Source organism: Agelaius tricolor, unplaced genomic scaffold, assembly GCF_023055355.1.
Source record: "Agelaius tricolor isolate 1412-34295 unplaced genomic scaffold, bAgeTri1.0.p SCAF_15, whole genome shotgun sequence".
Lineage (NCBI taxonomy): Eukaryota > Metazoa > Chordata > Aves > Passeriformes > Icteridae > Agelaius > Agelaius tricolor.
The window spans coordinates 20262881-20283202 of record NW_027269275.1 but is presented as its reverse complement, the minus strand read 5'-3'; the positions used below and the strand labels follow the sequence as shown (position 1 = coordinate 20283202).

Below are 20322 nucleotides of genomic sequence, written 5' to 3'. Positions count from 1 at the left end.
AGCTCTGGTAACAACCAGGCATGAAAATCTCCTCCTCCGCCCTGCAGGTTTGCTGCCCTGGTGAAATATAGCACAGGGAAAACATAAAAGTCCCATTTCCAGCTCCATAATATTTCCTGCCAAAACAAAGTAAAATGTGCTGCCTTAAATTTTCTGCAAAATTCTTTTGAGGTTATTTTTTTCCCTAAATTAAGCCATACTAATTATTTTCAGCCACTTTATCTCCACTCTGCAACACACCAGGAGGGTGCAGGCGGCAAGCATTTTAAGCCTCCATAAACAAAAGAGTAGTTTGGAAAATAATTCTATCAATTAATCAAATTAATCCTGCAGTTTTAGTTACAAGCCCCGAGTGGCGAGGATCCCAGCCGGCAGTGCCGAGCTATCTCTCACTGACAGCGGCTCCGTGTTGTGATTGCGGCAGTAATTAAAGGATGGAATACAGGAATTAAAGGATGGAATACACCGCCTCCGTGGGGGCTCCCAGCCCAGCCCAGCGCGGCCGCAGAGGTCAGCTTGAGGACAAAGTGGGCATGAGAGAACTGGGCCTTCAGCAGCACCGTCATCATCATCGTCATCAATCACCAGCAGCAGCAGCAGCATCGTGATCTTCATTGCCATCACCAACACCATCATCATCAAAAAGGGATGAGCAAAATGGGCCCTCACCAGCATCATCTTCATCATCATCATCATCATCTTCATCATCATCATCAATCACCAGCAGCAGCAGCAACATCATGATCATCATTGCCATCACCAACACCATCATCATCAAAAAGAGATGAGCAAAATGGGCCTTCACCAGCATCATCTTCATCATCATCATCATTGCCATCACCAACACCATCATTATCAAAATGGGATGTGCAAAATGGGCCCTCACCAGCATCATCTTCATCATCATCATCATCTTCATCATCGTCATCATCGCCATCACCAACATCATCATTATCAAAATGGGATGTGCAAAATGGGCCCTCACCAGCATCATCTTCATCATCATCATCATTGCCATCACCAACACCATCATCATCAAAAAGGGATGAGCAAAATGGGCCCTCACCAGCATCATCTTCATCATCATCATCTTCATCATCGTCATCATCACCATCATTATCAAAATGGGATGTGCAAAATGGGCCCTCACCAGCATCATCTTCATCATCATCATCATCGCCATCACCAACACCATCATCATCAAAAAGAGATGAGTAAAATGGGCCCTCACCAACATCATCTTCATCATCATCATCATCAATCACCATCATCATCACCAGCAGCAGCATCATTGCCATCACCAACACCATCATTATCATCGTAAAATGGGGATGAGCAAAATGAGCCCTCACCATCATCATCATCATCATCATCATCATCATCATCATCATCACCAGCAGCAGCACCATTATCATAATCAATCACCATCATCATCATCACCATCAAATGGGGATGAAGAAAATAGGCCCTCACCATCATCATCATCATCATCTTCAATCGGGAATGAGCAAACTGGGTTGTCACCATTATCATCATCATCATCGCCATCACCATAAATTTGGGATGAGTAACGGGGCTGTCACCATCACCACCACCACCAACACCATCATTATCACCATCAAAAATGGGGAATGGTTAAACTGGGCCATCATCATCACCATCACCAACACCAACACCATCACTGTTACCACCTTCACCACAAATTGATCACCAACCTGGGCCATGAACACTTGGTGACAACCAAACCAGGCAAGCCCATCACCATCACAAAGTGATGATGACCAGACTGGACCACCACCATCACCAACTGATGATGATCAGATCAGGCTCTTGCCATTGCCAGTTGGTAATGACCAAATTGGGCTGTGACAATCACCAATTCATGATGACCTAACTGTGCCATCACCACCACCAGCTGAGGACCACCAAACCAGGCCACCACCACCACCATCACCACCACCTTGGTTTTTTCCCCTCAGGGACAAAACTCTCCTGCTATGAGCAGCACCTGGACAAGATCTGTGAGGAAGAGGAGCTGCAGGAGCATCTTCACTGTTGAGAAGCTCCAACACTTTGCAAACCATTGAGGTGACAGCAGTGGCACCAAGGTCCTCCTCAGCCCCTTTACAGAGGACGCCTCAAACATCCCACAAACATCACGCAGACAGGGAATTTCTGTGAAAATATTGGAATATATTTGAAAAGATTAATCATGGATGACTTTACAGTACCACCCCATATTTTTATCTCATACTTTATTTAACAATATTAAAGAGGCGCTTTAAAAGCACACGGACAACATCATAAAACGGCGTTTCCTGCTCTCTCTCTGCTTCTCTGGACAAAATATCAAAATAAAAACTTTTGACAGAACACATTGCACCCAAGGTAAATTACCTACAATAGTTTTTTATACAATACAAAGAATTGTAAAGATACATATTAACAGAATAAAGCCTCTTTTTTTTTTTCTTTTAACTCTAAAACAAAACAAAAAAATCATTGCAGGACAGACGCAAAGTACTCTGACTGTTCATATCACATCAGTGCATTACTTCACCTCCTTGACTTGGGAGTATTTCAATAAAATCTTTCTATGTCCTCATTTGCACCTGAGATTTCTTTCTGGATCCAAAAGTTTGGTTGTAGAACATGCTTGTTTAATGTGACGTAACATTTCTGACACTATGGAGTACCAGCATAGAGGAGCTTTTTCCCTAAAGTTGTGTTTTTTTCCCTAAAATTGTATTTTTTCCCTAAGTTGTATTTCTTCCCCCAAGTTGGATTTTCCCCCTAACGTTAATTTTTCTCCCTAAGGCTGAATGTTTTCCCCCTTGAATTGGCTTTTTTTTTTAAATTATCTTTTCCTGCTCCACTTTTTTGACAAATAATCGCTTCTCCCTACCAATTTCCCGTTTTTTTTTCAATCAAGGAAGTCTGTATTCACATTACAAATGAAGAATAGCACCAGTAACTGCATAGTACAAGCGGATACCTATAGAGCCACTACGTCAATACAGTAAGAGAGTTTAGAAGTGATACCGTTGAGGGCACTCGGACAGTACCGATTTTTGCTGCGGTAAATTGGCACAGTTTTCTTGTTGCACAAAAAAACCCCCCCCCCCCACAAACAAAAAGAAAAAACACACACACGCTCACACACACACACACCCAAAAAAACCCAGAAAAAACCCTAAAAAATCAGAGTTTGTCACAAGTGTCAAGGTGCAGTTTGCTCGCGGGGACGCCTCTCCTCCAGTCCCATCGTCTACAGTGGTCAAAGAGTGGCAGCATCCTCTGGAGGGCTCCGACAGCCCCAGAACCCCAGAGCTGGGTCGTCCTTCTCTTGACGATGTAGAAACAAAATTCTTAGGGATGGCTGTCAAAATATAGGACACTTGGGTCTTAATTTAATTTTTTAATTGTATCATCGCTCAGGCCAGCTCCCAATTAAATGAATTGTACGGGATTATTTGTGCAAAATCTTCCACAAAAAAAAAAAAAAAAATTTGCTTTCTACAGTGTACTGCACCTTATGAATAAGACGTCTATGGAATGAAGTTCATCTCTTCAAGTACTTTGTACAAAGATAACACAGACACAGACTCAAAAGGGTCTGAGATTTGCAAGTATCCTTATAACCTCAGCACTTCTGCAATAAAGCAATTGCTCTCGACGATTCAGTCTGCCCAAAGCGATTACAATTTCAGTTCATGAAAATCATCAGCAACATCAAAGTTCTAGCATTTGCATGATAAATCAGGTGAATTAAAGTAGATTAGTAGACACAAAGCAAACTATTTCACAGAGGCTGCAGTGCAAGTTCATTTAAGCTAGACAGAGAAATCATGCTACACAAACGAATTTAATGCTTTGATAATTTTTTCCCTTGCAAACCCCATGAAAGCAGCTGAGGATCACCATAAGTCACTTCCATAAATTATTCTGAAGTATCTCTCCTTAAAGGAATTTTAAAGCTGGTTAATTTTTGCCCAAAGAGTTGGCTGAGCAGGTTGTTCTGGGACTCGGCACTGCGGTAGCTGGCCGGGCCGGCCGCCTTGGCCCCGCGGGGGCCGTGCCAGGAGCCGCGCGGGGACGGCGCCGGCCCCTTGGCCAACACCTGGTGCAGGCTCTTGCCCAGGATGGCTTTCCTGCGCTTCACGTCCCCGTTGGCGTGGCGGAGCTCCCCTTTCTTCTGGTTGTAAGGGTCCAGGACCATCTTCTTCAGCTGGGGGCCCGTTCTGGGCTTGGGTGCCAGCTTGCTGCAGTGCGTGTCCCTCCTGCCGGGGGACAGGGCGGGAGCCTCGGCGTTGCTCCAGCTGCCACGTTTGAGCTCAGCGGCGCTCTCGCTCCTGCCCGGGCATGGTGGCCGGGCTTTCTTCTTCTTCCCGTCTCCTTCCATGTTCTCCCGGGAGCCGGAGCTGCTCCGGTGGCTCAAGGACTTGTGTTCTTTCCTCCTCTTGGGGTAAAGCTTGCTGGTGGCTCTGCCTGGCTCTGCGTGGCCGTGTCTCGTGGTGTTGCTGGACACCTCATCTCTGGGCTGGTGGCTGCTGGATTTGCCTGGGTTGCCGCCTTGGTCCTTGGTGTTAGTGCTACTGTCCTTAGCCTCAGGCATGGATTTCTCCTTCCCTGAGATGGGCTGCTGACCCTCCTCGGGGCTGCCCACACCGGGAGCAGCCTCACTACCCACAGTTTTCTTTGGTGGCACTGCATCTTTGGAAGCTCTGTTGAGTGGGGGTGATGCTGACTTGTCCTTTGGGGGCAGGGGCTGGTGGGCACCTTCTGGAGACGCTGGCTTAGCTGCATCTTCCCAGGCAGAGGCATTGCTGCCACTGGGGCTGCCCCATTTGTGGGTGTCCGTGGCTTGTGGAGACTCTGCCTTGGGGGAAGGAAGCTCTGAGACCTTCTTGGCAAGCTGGAGAAAAGGGATGCCCTCCATGGCATTGGTGTCTGTGCTGGGATTTTCCAGGATACAGGTCCTGTATTCGTCTTTGCTTCCTGTGCTTGTTGTTTTATGGGCATCAGCACCGACACGTTTCTGGGTCAGGAGGGGAGGGGACAGTTTTTGGTTGGTGGCCTGGTGACAAGCCAAGCCAGCAAGGTCCATGGGAAACTCAGGTGAGTCCAAGAAAGGAAGTGGTTTCCCATCAAAGGCTCCTTTCTCCAGCTCCTCGATGGACAGGCCAGGGATGTGGCCGAGCTCGGGGCTGCCAGCAGCAGCCAGTGGCAGAGATGGGGACAGGCAGGGTGGTGGCGGCAAAGGGTCAAATGGAGACTTCTCCATCTCTGCCAGGAGCTCTGAGAAGTCACCCACCATGACTTCTGCCTTCACGGAAGGTTGGGGTGCTCCCAGGTCACCAGGTGCGGTTGGGAAGGAGTCAGTGGGAACCTGCAGGCTGGGGCTTCCAGCTTCTACCAGCTGAAGGTCGCTCGTGGGGGCCAGGTGGGCTGGTGACCTGTGTGGGATTGAGCTGCCATGGTGAGCCACCTTCCGCTTCTTGCTCGGTGGCATTCCCTCCCGGAGAGATCCGTCCTCCTTCACCTTCTCCCTGCCCTCCCTGCAGGCAGCACCAGGCCTCATGACCCCTCGGAATTTGAAAGTCTTGCTGCTGCCCGCCAGGTGCTTCTCCATGTGCCGGTCGTACTGCTCCTTCTTGGAGAAGGTGTAGTTGCACATGCTGCAGATGAAGGACTTCTTGATGACGTGCATGACATCAGCACAGAGCTCGCAGGCGTACAGGGTGGTGTGCTTGATCTCCTGCTCCTCCACCACGCCGTGCTCCTGGCTCAGGTGGCTCCGGAGCTCTTTGGTCTCCTGGTAGAACATGGGGCACTTGTGGCACAAGTAAATCTTCTGCAAGCTGTGCACGACCAAGTGCCGCTGGAGCTTGAAGGGCTTGGGGAACTGTTTGCCACAGTGATGGCAGTCCCGGGAAGGATCCTTGCAGTCTGGATGCATGGGGACAGATTTTGGGGTGTTTTCACCTTTCCCCGTGTGCTCTGGAGATGGGCTGGAGGGTGCTTTGGACGAGCTGGGTGCAGGTGGCTTCACTTTGACACTGCTTTCCACGGGGTCTTTCATCACCTTCTCCTGCTCAAGGGGCAACTCCTTGGGGCTCTTGCTCTCTCTGCTGACCCCATGCCGGCCACCAGGGTCGCCGTGCCGGGAGGATCTGGAGGGTTTCCGGCACATGATGGTGTTGAGGAAGTGTGTGACAGCAGCATTGTCCTCACCAAAGCAGCCTGGCAGGCCCATCACCGACTTCTGCGCCTGCCCCTTGCGCGCGAACTGCGTGGCGTGCTCCCGCAGGTGCTCGTTGTACATCCAGACGTCGGAGATCTCCTTCAGGCACATCCCGCACGCCCACAGCCCGGCCTTGTTCCTGGCGTGCTTCTCCTTCAGGTGGTCCCGGAGCTGCTCCCGGGAGCTGAATTTGCGCTGGACGCACATGTAGCAGGTGGGAGGAGGGGAAGGGTTGTGGGAGAGCTTGTGGAAGTCCAGCTCCCCCAGCGTCAGGAACCACTGGAAGCAGACTTTGCATTTGTACTGCTTGTCTTTGGTTTTGATGGTGATGTCCCCGCGGTTTTTCCCCAGTTTCCCATCTTCCAGCTTGCTCCTGTGCTTGCCCGACTTTGGCTTCAAACTCACAGCGTTGTCCTCGCCATGGCGAGGAAGATCCTCGCAGGGGCTGAAGAAACACACGTCTCTCATTTTCAGCTTTGCATTAAGCATCTCAATGTCAATGGTATGAAATTCGGGGGAGTCCGAATCGCCGTTATCTTTGTCATTGTAGGACTCTTCTGCCAGGTCAGGGGGCTCAGAGTTCACTTCTTGGAGCGAGTGCTCATCCTCAAGGTCCATCAGAGGCTCAAACATGTCCTCGGCAGAGAGGCTTTCCCCCTCCTTCTCCAGACTGCCCCAGATATTCAAGCTGGGGACGTTGTCCATGTGGCTGTTTTGGCACAAGAAGGTCAGCATGTTGTCCTCCAGGTCAATGTCCTCCTTCCCTTGGTCGGTCTCCTCCTGGTCCAACCTCAGCTCGATGCTCTTAGATCCATCTGGAGCAGCATCTCCGCTCTTGGCCTTGCTGCCATGACACATGTTCAGCATGAGGGCATCGTCAACGGAGATGGTCTCGTACTCGCAAGGGTCCTCCCTGGTGACACAGAAGGAGCTGTTGTTGCTGAGGTCAGAGGCCAGGCGGATGGTGAAGAGGTCGATGGCCCCTGCTGGCTGCAGGCTGACCTCGGGGACAGGTTTGGGTTTCTTGCTGCGCTTCCCGTACACCCGCGTGCACTTCCTCCGGACAAACTGCTCATCCCTGGGGAACAGCTGGGAGAACGTGGAATCATCATCAAAAAAGCTCTGGAGGTCTGAGGTGGCAGTGCTGTCCCCACAGTGCTCCCTGCCTGGTGGCACATCTGCCTTCACCCACCGCTGTGGCTCTGCAGGAGGAGGGCAGGTCCCCGGCGCGCTCTGCAGAGCACCATGGCCAGGAACATTCTGGGTTGTTCCCAAATCATGGTTCTCCAGCAGCAAAGCCCCTTCAGCAGGAGCTGCGGGACCCTGCAGGGCACCACTCCAGTTCCTGGTGTCACTGCCTGCCACAGGACTGTCCCCTGTCCCAGCATCCATGTCCTCTGTGCCATCAGCACCACGATGCTGCTCTGTGCCCACCTTGCCCCATCCCTTCGCCACTTGCTCCACAAACCCACTGATCCATTTTTTGCAAGCCTGCATGTCTTCCACTGCATCTGGATCTTCCACCTCCCCAGGACAGGTGACTGTGCCCGTGGCTGTCTCCTTGTTGACCATCTCCTTCAGAGACCCCATCCTGCTGCCCAGGTCTTCCTCAAGCTCAGCTGCACAAGAGGATTCTTTGGCTTTTTGGGAGTGCTGGGCTGTGCTGGTCCTGTTTGGCTCCTCTGTGGAGATGCAACCCTCTGGTTCGTGCAAGCCCTCCGTGATCCCGGGCAGGCTGGAGCTGAGGGCAGCAGGACCTGTGCTCTTCTCCAGCTCACAGGGCTCATTCCTGCTGGGAAACACCTTCGCTTTCCTTCGCCTCACTTTCCTGTTGAGCTGCTTCTCTGAACTGCTGTTCTCCCCGCCAAGATCTTTGCTTTGGCTCCTTCTGCCCTTTTCTCCTTTCCTGACCTGCCATCCTGAATCCACCTTCCCAGTCCCTGCCTCTCCTGATCCCCTCACCGCCAGGCGCGGTCCCTTTGCCTTCCCCTCCCTCTGCAGGACACGTGTGTGGTGCAGCTCCTGGGACATCTCCAAGGAGATCACGCTGAGGTCACTGAGCACTCTGCTCACCACCTCCTGCATCTGTGTGCTGGGTTCTTTCTCCAGGTCTGGGAGTATTTTCTTGGGAATGCGCTCAACGGTGGAGGTCAGCGCCTGTGAGCTGCAGGTTTTGTCTTTGACTGATGCCTTCAGGCTCCTCCTGGGCACTTTTTGGGCTGCTTTTGATGTCTTGTGTGCAGGAATCAGAGAGGACCTGGGAGTCTTGCTGGGCTGTGGCAAACCACCATTCTTCACCTGGTGCTTGACAGCTTTGTGCCTGGTCAGGCCGGGCTTGGAGCGGAAAGTGGCTGAACAAATGTCACAGGTCACCGGGAGTCCATTGGGCTTTCTTCCTTTGTGGAGCTCATTTTGGGACGGGTCTGGAGTACTGCTGGGTGTGTAGTCCTCTCCTTGGCCCACGCTGCTCAACACACAAGCCCCAGCTTCTGCAGCCCCATGGCTTTTGGAATTCTCCCCTTTTAAACTCTCTCCTTTACTCTCTGTGGTTTTGGAAAGACCAAGGCTCACCTCTGCTGCCCCTGGAAACTCGTGGCCATTTAATTCAGCAGGACCAAGATCTCCAACCCTTGTAAGACCTCTGCTGATGGCAGCTGACATGTCCTGAACAGCAAAACCATTGCACAAAGCCTCTGGTTCACTTGGATGCTTATTCCTGACATGGGAGCAGTTTTCAAGCTTGTTTTCTTGGTTCAGGTTGACCTCCCTTTCTTCCATGGGCAGAAGATCCTCTGTGGGCTGGGTTGGATAATCCTGGGTTTCTGGAGAGGTGGAGTTAATGACTGTGTCTGTGATAGCACACCCTTGGTTTTCTTTAAAATTTGGCAGCACAGCACTGGTGTTTTCAGGGACCTCTCTCCCAACACCCTTTTGGTGGAAAGGTGGCGAGCAGGGAAGAGAACAGTCCTTCCCAGGAGGTTCCTGGGGACCACCCATCTCCAAGGCAGAGCCCACCAGACTACCACCATGCAGCAGAGTGCAGGGTCTCACTGTGCCCTCTCTTCCAGGTGATTCATAGCTACCCAAAGCACCATCAGGGAGGTGATGAGGATGTTCCTCAGCCACTTCTGTCGGCACAGCCCTGCAGTGATGCAGCAAGGGAGGGAAGGCAGGTGCCCCTTCCCATGTCCCTTGCTCCGCTGGGCTCACGGTGGGATGGATGTGATGGCTGCTGGCCTCAGGAGGACAACTCTTTGTGACGAATGAACTTGGTGTTGCAGGCAGGGAGGAGCTGTATTTCTTCTCATCTGAGAGCTGAGTGCTTAAACTGGGGACCTCTTCTCCCTCAGCCCCACTGCTCTGCACGCATTTGAGGTCGGAATATTTGGCTGGTGAGAGCAGGCTGGCTGGAGATTTGCCTGTGTAATCACGGCCATTGAGGGACAACTTGTCATTCCTTTCTCTGGGAACATCTGCACTGACCATGCTGGCTTTTATCTCCATCCCCAAGCTGTGATCCTGGTGGAGATCCCCTTCAGAGGTACCAACGGGGCTGACAGGACTCGTGGGAGCACTGCCCTGGTGCTGTGCCCCCTTCCCCACCCAAGTCCTTTCCAGACTCTCTCTCTCTTCTGTGCCCAGCGTTTCTTCCTCGAGCAAACCACGGCTGGGGTGGGATTGCTCATGTTTCCTAAATGCCAAGGTCGTTGTGTTGTTATCTCCCTCCTGCTCTTCCCTGAGCTGATCAGCTTTCCTTCCCTGCCCTGGCAGCGAGGTCACGGCAGTGCTGCTGGGTGGTGAGAGGTCATTACGCTCCTGGGAAACACCATCTGCAGGGATATTAATGTCCCTCGGCTCTGGGGCTTCATTTGCTAAGTGCTGCAGCTCTGTTACATTATTTCGCAGCTCCGGCTTTGCCGACGTGGATTGTTCTGCATGGTAAGAGCCCTCTGCATCCAACAGCTCCAGCTGCTCACATCCACTGGGAGAAAGCACCTCTCTCCCTGGAGCAGCGATATTTCCAGTGCTGCTTCCAGTGGGGAGATCCCCTTCTCCCTGGGTCTGATCTTCTCCTTCCAAGGCAGCACTGCTCTGCTCCTGGTGCTCTGTCTGGATGCTGGAGGTGGCAGAGGGGTGGCTGGGAGCCAGCAGCCCAGGGAAGCATGGCATCAACAGCTCCTCCTCGTTGTTCTTCACTGTCCGGGCCACGAAGAGCTGGAGCTGCTGCAGAGGGTTGGCAGAGGCCTCCTGGGATGCCCCCACCATCTCCTGGGAAGGGCGGTCGCTCTCCTTGGGCGCACTCAGCATCTCAAACAGCAGCACTTTGGGCTTGCTGGCTTTGTCACTGGGTGCAGGGCTTTGATAGGTGTTGGGACTCCTCGTCTCCTCCATCTCCTCCACCAGCCCGGGCCCACCACCAGCCCCTTTGAGATCCACAGCATTTTTCACTGTTTTGGGGGGCTCAGTCCTGCTCAAGGGTTTTTCTTCCGTATCTGGGACCTCTTTGCCATGAGGTGAAAAGGCGAGATCCAAGGCTGGGGTGGGACCCTGCTGAAAGCCAAACTGGGGTTTAGGGTTTGGAAGATGGGCATCAAACTTTTCTAGCTCTGCAGGATCAGTGTCTGCTTTCCCTGGCACGAGGAAGCCCTCAGCACTGCACTGGCATGGCAGGGATGGCAGGGGGTCTTTGGTTACTTCTGCTGCACCCATGGTCTCGGGGAACATGGAGCTGGTGACAACAGGAGGGCTTTTGGCCACAGGGCTGGTGTAGATGGGAGCCTCTGTTTGGTCAGTCGTGCTTGAGCCAGGTAGACTTTTGGAAGAAGACCCATTTTCCATCTTCCTGAGGTCTCTTTCCTCGGTGGCCTCAGCTCCCTGGAGCTGCTCACTGCTGTCTTTGGAGCAGAAATGGTTTGTGGCCAGCGGGGTTGGGATGCCCATCCCGGTTTCCAGCGAGCCCAGCTCCAGTGGGCACGCCCAGGGCTCTCTGGGTCTCTCGTAGTCCTCACGGGCAGCCACCATGTCTGGCTTCTCCCCTGCTAGCCTCTCCCCACCGCAGAGGCTCGATCTGCCCAGCTCACCTGCCAAAAACAGCCCTTTCTCCTGGCCTGCCTCTGGCTCTCCCGGCAGCACCGGGAACCTCTCGGCCCCCTGTGCTCGCAGGTGGACAGCCACGTTTGGCTCGGATTTCTGGAGGGTGACGGCCACCTCAGAGTCCAGCTTGCTGGTCTGCAGTTGGCTTTCCAGCTCCGTGACCAAGCGCTTGATCTCCAGCTCGTCATCTGAAATGTTGCTCATGAAAGCCACGCTGTAATCCGCGATCCTGTCTGGCAGCGGCAGGGACAGCTGGCTGCTGGGGACAGCTCCTTCCTGTTCCTCGGGGAACTTCTTGGCCGGCGGCTTCTCCACGGAGAGGCTGTGGAACTGAGTCATGTCCTCTGGCAGCATGGGAGCCACCTCCTCCATGAGGGACCAGTCTTTCTCGGGCAGGAAGGGCGGGTAGGGCTGCTCGAAGGGCAGCGGCTTGCGGGGGGCACAGGGGAAGGGTGTCACATATCCGTCCTTGCTCTCGTAGGGATCGAACTCAGAGACGGGCAGCTCGCCAAATATCGATGAGGAGTCAAAGCTGAGGGGGGACGACACTTTGCCCTGCGGCATCTCCGTGGCGAAAGGGGAGATGCTGGAGTGCTTCTGCTCGAAGGAGCTGGCGCTGATGTCATCCCGGCACAGGTACATGTCATCCATGTGGGAGGAGCCCAGGGCTGGGGGCTTTGGGAAGAGGTTGTCCTCATAGTGACCGGGAAGGCCTTTGGGATCAAAGAATGCATTGTCACTGCTGGCACTGTAGGGATTGGGTGTCTTGGCAGCGAGCATCATTCCCACTGCATCCCCGGCGTAGGTGGGAGCTGCTGTGGGATTGGGATAATCCTTCTGAGTATCACAGAGCCCCTGTCCCTTCGTGAATTTGATTCCTGCTTCTGAGCAGGTGGCACTCCCACGGCCAGGACTCGATTTGTTACCGCTGTGGGGTGGAGCAATCACCTCCTCTGTGTGGTATTTCAGCCCCTCGCTTGGGAAAGGGGCAAACTGGTGCCTCTGGTGGTCCACGGTGAGCTCAGGAGAGCCCTGAGCCTGCAGGGTGGGCTCCCCTGCCTCACCCAGGAGCTTTGCTGTTCCTCTGGGCTCTTCCACCCCCTCCTTAGAGGAGAAGCTGGCAGGGCTCCTGCCTGGGGTGGCCGTGCTGGGCATTTGCCTTTCCTGGGGCTGCGGTGACGGCTCCTCCTCTGCACAGTCCATGGCAGCAACATCTGGTTCAGTACTCGGCCGTGTCCTGGAGCCTGCCAGCAAAGGTTTGGCTGAGCCAAGCCTCCTGCTCCCCCTGGGAATGTCCTCTTTGCTCTCCTGGCTTGTCTTTGGGCTGCTGTGCTGGGGAGGGCTGAGGGGAGTCCTTGGCACATGGGCTGGGCTGCCCGAGCGCCTCCTCCTCTGGGTGCCACCCTTGTCACCAGCCCCACCAACACAGGGTGGGCTTGTGCCCATCTCTCTGGGCACGCTGTGCTTGCTGCCAGCAGATGAGTGGCTGCTCCTCCTTCGGGCTCTGGCATCACAATCCTCTTTCTCTGCATCCTCCTGACACGGGACATCCCCGTCCTCCTGTGCCTCCCTTTTCTGACCGTCCCTTTTCCGGCTGTAGCTCCAGGCTGAGTCTTTCTCCCTGGCCCTCTCACTTCTGCCCAGGCGTTTCTTGCTGAAGCTGTACTTGCTCCTCCCCATGAACCCCGTGCCACGCTTCCTCCTGCCCCGGGGCTTGCTGCACTCTGCCCCCTCCTCATCCGAGTCGGACACGTAGTCGTATTCCCTCAGCCCGCCCTCCTTGGTGGCTGCCAGGGGTCTCTCGGTGGCCTGGGGCACCTGGGCCTGCTTGCTGCTCTTCACCTGCAGCTTGTGGAGCTTGTTCTTCTGCTGCACGATCTTGTGGATGAGCTCCTTGCTCCACGTCCCGCTTCGGGGCTTCCGCTTCCTCACGTCCTTCATGGAGAACCGCGGTGGCTTGGAGCTCTTGGTGGCCATGCCTGGCCCCACCTCGCTCTTCATCGCAGGGTCTTGGCTGAGTTTCCTGGGATGCTTTTGGCTGGAGGTGCTGGCTGGTGGGATGCTGTTCTTCCTGCCTGCCCTCAGCCTGGCTGTCCTCTCTGCTCCCTCTGCCGCGGGATCCGGCTCCTGCGGTGCCACCCTCCGTGCCACCCTCCCTTTGTGAAGGTGCCGCTTTCCTGCCCCTCTCTTCACCTGCTCCCCATCTTCACAAAAACAGCCAGCCTTGGCCTCTCCTGCTGCCTTCTCCTCCACTGCCTGCTTGGATTTGCTCTCTGAGGCCAGCCCTTCCTTGGCCTTGTGGGCCATGCCAGCCGCCTTCACGCCTGGCAGCTCCTCATCAGCGAAGACGTCGATGAAGCTGCTGTCAATCTCTGGGTTGTCTGACTGGTAGCCCAGGCCGTTGAGGGCCTCGGTGATCAGGCTGTCCAGCTTGGCATCGTCGATGTCCAGGTCGGAGGCGCTGAGTGGGAGGGAGCCGGTGGCCAGGCCGTGGAAGAGGCCGCCCTTCAGAGCGTCCTCCTTGCCCTCGCTTTTGCCTTCCCCATCCAGCAAGAAGTCATCACTCTTGTTTAGTGCCAACAGATGTCCCTGGGGGTCTGGAGAGAGCGCCAGGCCGGGGGGTTTGGAGGGCTCTGGTGGGAGCACCTTCCTCCCCTCGGCTGCCCGGGGAGCATCCCTGGGCTCTGCCTGGGCAGAGGGGTGGGAGGCGCAGAACTGGCGGTGCTGCAGGAAGGAGGACAGGTTGCTGTAGTTCTGGTCACACTGTCTGCAGGTCAGCAGCACGTCCAGCTGGTCCAGGCTGGCACTGCTCAGGGAGGTGGCCAGCAGGTGATGGGAGGAGTAGGGTGGTGGAGGCTGCTCCCCATCCAGCCCGTCTGAGCATCCTTTGGCCACCTCCCCTCCAGGTTTGTGGAACGGGCTGCCCGGGGCACATTTCAGGAGGCTGTCGTCTTTCAGAGCATCCGGAGGGAAGCTGAAGGACTTGACAGAGTCTGGGGGGTGGTAATGAAGCGAGCTGGGACTCAGAACCTCGGAGGCGTGGAAGGCTTTGTTGGCATCCTTGGCATGGCAGGGGTGCTGGAAGAAGGGCGAGGGGGTCAGCGCTCTGGACATCTGGCTGTCCTCGAAGTTGAGTGGGCTGCTGGACATGGGGGACAGCGACGAGCAGGTGCTGCCACACGTGGGGTTGGGGACAGGGGACGGCAGTGGGGACTCGCAAGGGGAGGCAGCTGCCAAGGCTGATGGTGGCAGGACCAGCCCTGAGCCTGATGAGCTCCTTGAGGGAAGAGGAGGAGCTGCTTGAGCCATAGTGTAGAACAGGGCTTTGCTTCTCGAGTCACAGGCAGGAGACCCCGGTTCCTTCCCACTCTCAAAGGAGAAAGCTCCCGTCACGCTGGGATCTCCCCTCTGCAGGCTCTCTCCTGATAACAGCTTTTTGCTGTGGTACCCTGGAGAATTGCTTATGGGGGGCCCTTTCTGGGCTTTCCCGCTGCCCTGCCAGTCCGACGTGCCCAGGGGGAAGGGGAGCTTCTGGCTGCTGATGTGTCTCGACAGCTCCAGCCTGTTGGCACCGGGCACTGCAGGAGGGAGGTGCATCTGCTGCCAAGGCAGCCTGGCATTTTTCTGCCTGTGCTGCCTCTGCTCGGGGCCAGACTGGCACTCGAATGAGAACTGGTTTCCAACAGGGTTTGAATAAGGTGCTGAATTCTGGTCCATGGGAGAAAACGCCTTCGTGGCACCTTCCCAAGCTTGCACAAGCCGGGGGTGGGTGGGTGCCGTAGTGGGAACGCTCGTCTCGAAAGGCACGGCTCCCGCGGGGGAGCTGCAATAGGCCTTGCTCTGAAAGTGCACTTGGGACAGGGACTTTGGTGGCACGGTCCTTCTCAGGGGGCTGCTCTGCACCAGCAGCCGCGGGCTGGGGACGCCGTCCTTGGCCGAGGCTTGCCTCTTCCCCACCAGCTTCGGCATGGTAGGCGAGTGTAAACTAGACGGAAAAACAGCTTGGTTTTCTTGGAAAGTGCTTGGGTTTTGGTCGATAGCACCAGACGACGGGAGAGCACCAGTGGGCTCGGCGGGATGCTCGGCCCTGCCCTTGCAGCAGGGCAAGGGGCCGTGGTGCAGGGCCGGAGGGGGCGGCGGGTGCACGAAGGGCGGCGGGGGCGGCGGGGCCGCGGGCAGCGCGTACAGCCTCCCCTCGGGGGACGCGCTCTCGTAGGAGCCCCCGCCCAGCGGCTCCTCCGGCCACTCTCGGGGCGACGAGTGGAAGGCGAAGGCAGCGGGAGCCAGCTGGGCGGTGGCGGCGATTCCCACGTCCAGGTACTCCTGGCTGCTGTGGAACTGCTCCTTCCCCGCCTCGTGCAGCAGCTGGAAGGGGAACTGGCACGGCAAAGCCCCCAGGCCGTGCACAGCGGCTTTGCCACCCTCGGAGAAAGAGCTGGGCTTCTGCACCGAGATCCCGTAGGTAGCACCGGCAAAGCTCTTCTCGGGGGAAGGCCAGGACTCGGCCCGGTTTGCCTGGAACTCTAAATAATGTAGCTGCCCATGGGTGCCGGGGCTCTTGAGGGGGATGCCGGCGGCGGGGGGCTGCCCCTTGGGGCCGAGGCCGGGGCTGGGCTGTGAGGTATAACTGGCGGAGGCCCGGCCGCCGGCGGAGTCGGGGAAGCAGCGGCCAAAGGCGATTTCCTCGGGCCGGAGCTCGGCGTCGCGCTGGGCGATGCCGGGCACGTGGAAGCGGTAGCTGCCGGCCGCGGGGGCCACCTCTGGCTTCTTGGGGGGCGTCACCTTCTGCTGCGGGTAGGCGATGCCGATGGTGGGGCTGGGCCGGGTGCCGGCGATGCTGAGCCGGTAGAGCTGCTGGTGGCCCCGCTCGCCCTTCGCCGAGCGCCGGCCGCGCTCCCGGGCCCGGCCCTTCCCCGGCGGGGACAGGGGGCCGCCCTTGACCTCTCCCCAGGTGCTGCTGTCATTGCCGAACTTGGGCTTGCACTGCAGGGATTTGAAGTCGATCTTCCCCGCTTGCTGCGGCCGGATCACAGCTTCCCGCTGGCTGTGGGGCTCCTTGTCCTTGGGGAAGGGGGATGTCCCCTCCCCGCCCAGCGCCCTGCCATCCTTGTCCCCACAGCCTTCACAGCCAAAGTCCTTGTCGGGCTCTTTGGGGCCGGCCTCAGTATCGCCGATGGTGTAAACATGCTGGGTCTCTCCAGTCATGATACCGAGGAGGGGACAAGGCTAGAGAGCCCCGCTGTCCCGTTCCCGTCCCGCTGCGAGCTGCCGTGCCCCGGTCACGGGCATGGTCCCCCTCCGATGGGCACCGGCAGAGGGGCAGCAGCTCCCCGGGGCCGGGCTGCGGGCGGGTCCCGAGGGCCGGCGGGGCTCTGCCACATCCTTCAGACCTGCAGCGAACAGGAGAGAAGAGGGGAAGGCTGGGTGTCAGTCAGAAAAAGGGCCAGAACAGATTTTGGCCCCTTTTCTTGGGCTGCGGTTGGAGGAGGGGGCACGGCAAACCCCATCCCGGGGTGAAGCCCTGCAGCTTCGGGCTCTTCAAAGGATGCTCAGAGCAGTTCACCTCTGGCAGAAGCTGCTGAGGAAGCACTTTTTTCCCCCACGGGAAAGCTATTTCTGGGTTACTTCTTAGCAACATAAGCAGAAAAAGATGACAGAAGAGCTCCACCTACGGATTAGTGGGAAGGGCTGTCGGGATGGGCTGGGAGAGGCATCCTGGGAAGGGCTCTCTGTCCCCATGTCCCCGAGTGCCTGCGTCCTCATGTTCCCGTGTCCCCAGGTCCCCGCTGCTGGAGGAAAGGCGAAGGGAAAGGTTTCTGCTCCACCACTTTCCCCCTGGAGCTGCCCCTCATTGCTCCGAAATCCTGGGAGAAAGGACTTCACCAGCCTCCCTGCGAATTGCCCTGGAAATTTTAGATGTTATTAAGGAGGCAAAACCAGAAAAGCTGAGTCCCAAATTTCCCAGCTGATTTTACATCCCAGACCTCGGGGCTTTGGACACGGAGCACAAGTCAAGCACAGCAGCCTTTTAAAAGGCGCCACCAGGATTTTATATGGAGAAGGTTTTAATAAAAAGAAGGGTGAAGTTTTGCTTTAAAGAGTCTGTTTTCTAAAGGGAAGTCTGCTGGAAACAGTGAGGGGTTTTTTTCTCCTCCCTCACTGGAAATGTTTCTTTACCGTCTGCTGCAATGGGTCAGGGCACGGCACTGCTGGGAGGGCGTGAGCAGCAGGAAATTCAGTTTATTCCTCTCCTTCTGGGTGTAATTCCCACAGATCCCAACTCCACCGGCTTCACCCATCCTGCCCTGGTGTGACCCGAACACAGAAGATTTTCCAAGGAAAAGGGGAGCACCCTGCCCCTATCCAGGACCTCCCCTCTCCATTCCCACCTGGAATCTGAGCACCCAGCACGCCCAACGCTGCATTAATACAATATTTGGGATAGACAGGGGTGGCTGCATCCCCTCCCCTCTCGTTCGAGCTCCCAGGCCTGAATTCCTCCCCAATTTCACACCCTGCAGAGTGAAACGGATCCGGGGTCGGGGCCGAGCGCGCGGCTCCGCGGCCAAAGCTCACACGCGGCCCAAAGGGCTCTGCTGGGAAAACAATGCCCCACTTGTGCCTCAGCCAGCCACAACTCCAGAGCCCGCTCGCTGCTGTTCAAATTTGCAAAGGCTCCTTGCCAAGATAAAATACCCAAGGCCAGCGCTCGCTACATTATCACAGTCGGGCTTTTCAGCCACATAAAGGAGCCTTTTTTTGTTTTTGCCAGGGAAAGGCTCGGCGGTGTGGCTGGAGAGCTGCAGGATTTGCATGGCAAGGGCTGGGGGGGGAGCAGTGCTGAGTGCCAGGAGACACAAACATCCTGCTCCCTGTGCTGGCAGAGGCATGGGGACGGGGACAGCAGGGCTGACAGTGGCACGCAAGACTGTCCCACTCATGCCCAGAGCCTGGGCAGGAAATGGGTGTGGATTTACTCCATGCAAATCACAGGCGGTGCACAGGTATAAGGGCAAGGTGTAAATTAGGGATTTGTTTGCCAAGATCTCCCTGCCAGGGTTTGAGGGTCCCCTGTCCCTGCCTGGGGGTCCCTCCTGCTGGCTGTGGCCACGGGGCATGGCTCTGAGGTGGCCCAGCAGCCCTGGCAGCAGGGAAATCCAGGGCCTCGTGAGGCTCCGATGGGGCAATTGATAAGGAGGGCTGGGCTGTGCTGATTTAAAGTGATACTGCCCAGGCAGCTCCTGCATCCATCTCCTGAAGGGTCACGGATCTGGCACAAGCACAGCTCACCACCCGTGGGATGGGAAACCCAGGAAAAAATGAAAATTGGGACTGTTCCCTCTGGCTTTTACAGCCCCAGCCTGCCCTCAGCGCCAGGCTCTTCCATGGGTTACCACTGGCAGCACTCCTTGAATTTTGACATTTCAGCTCCTGGAAGAGGAGGTGGAAAGGGTTGGAACAGAGGCAAAGGGAGTTTGTCTTTTTAAAAACCCCCTGTGGTTACTGCCAGGCTGGCTGGCTGCAGGCACAGCCATCCCCACCTGCACTGCTGTGTCCTGCTGGGGGCTTGGAGCATTCTCCATCTCCTGGGGCCTCCCGCAGCCCCTCGGGGACAGGGGGCACGGCCAGCAGCGGTGGCAGCAGCCTGGCTGGCACGGAGAGCCGTGCCTGGCACTCTCCTGGCAGGGCAGGTCCCGTCCTGCCAGGAGCCTGACGTGCCAGACAGGTTGTGATTCACTGGGGCTGGCTGTGCCCGCGGGGCAGGGCTGAGCTGAGGGTCCCCAGCACCTCTGAGCTCCCCAAATTCCCTGCAGGGTGCAAATCCCAGGGGACAACAGCACCCCCAGCATGGAGAAAGGCTCCTTCCCCTGAGAGAACAGTGAGATCCCACCAGCAGCTCATGTGGGACACCCTACAGGGAGCAGAGTGTGGGGAGGGCACTGCCAGGGGAAGGATGTGCCCAGGGTAAACCCCACTCTGCTGGAATCAGACAGAACGGTCGTGTGAGCAGGAAAAAGCCAAATATCCCGCCAGGAAACGCCAGGGCAGAGGGAATGGCTCCTTCCCATGGCAGGCAGAGGGGGCACAGGGTCTGGCAGAGCCAGGCTCAGCCTCTCCCCTGCCTGACCTTGGCAGTCGGTTCCTGGCGGTGACTCAGCTCCATCTGGAAATCAGCCTGATAACGCTCCCCCCGCTTATCTATCGCTCCTCTATCGCCCAGGCTGATTAGGGAGGCAGGGACTGTTCCTGCTCTGCCTCTGGACAGTGCCCAGGGCAGCCCTGCTGGGGCTGGGACACGTGCAGGGCTCGGGGTGAGGGGCTCTGCTCGGGGGGCTCTGCCTGGGGTTTGGGCCAGGTGAGCTCAGAGGCTGCAGGGGGAACAAACCAGCCTGGGATGGGTCCCTGGGACAGGGACAGCGCCCAGGGAATGGCTGGAGCTGTGCCAGGGAGGTTTAGGGTGGGAATCAGAAAAGGTTCTTCCCCCAGAGGGTGCTGGCACTGGGAATGGCCCCAGCCCTGAGGCTGCCAGAGCTCCAGGAGAGTTTGGACAGTGCTCTCAGGGGTGCACAGGGTGGGGGTGTTGGGGAGTCTGTGCAGGGCCAGGGGTTGGATTGATGAACCCTGTGGGTCCTTCCCAGCTCAGGATATCCCCTGATTCCGTGGAGCTGCTGCTGTCACAGTCAGGATTGTGGCAGCTCAGCTCAGGGATCAGGGACAGGCGTGGGAGTGGGTGGCTGGAAAAGCTCAGGATGCCAACTGGGTGGCAACTGCCAGGGAACTGCCCTTTGCTGTGCTGGTGGGAGGGAGAGGGGTGGGGGCAGCGTTCCAGGGCCTCAGGGAGCTCCAGGAGAGGGACTGGGGACAAGGGATGGAGGGACAGGACACAGGGAATGGCTCCCACTGCCAGAGGGCAGGGCTGGATGGGATATTGGGAATTGGGAATTGTTCCCTGTGAGGGTGGGCAGGCCCTGGCACAGGTGCCC

The 20322-nt window shown here is 56.7% G+C and overlaps 1 protein-coding gene across 1 annotated transcript; it reads right to left on the bottom strand.

Moving 5' to 3' along the window:
- Positions 1-2186: 2186 nt before the first annotated feature.
- On the bottom strand, positions 2187-16543 carry ZNF469 (zinc finger protein 469). Its single transcript, XM_071440820.1, has one exon. It carries the CDS (start codon positions 16541-16543, stop codon positions 3941-3943), a length of 12603 nt encoding a protein of 4200 aa, XP_071296921.1. The 3' UTR covers positions 2187-3940.
- Between the last annotated feature and the right edge of the window lie 3779 nt (positions 16544-20322).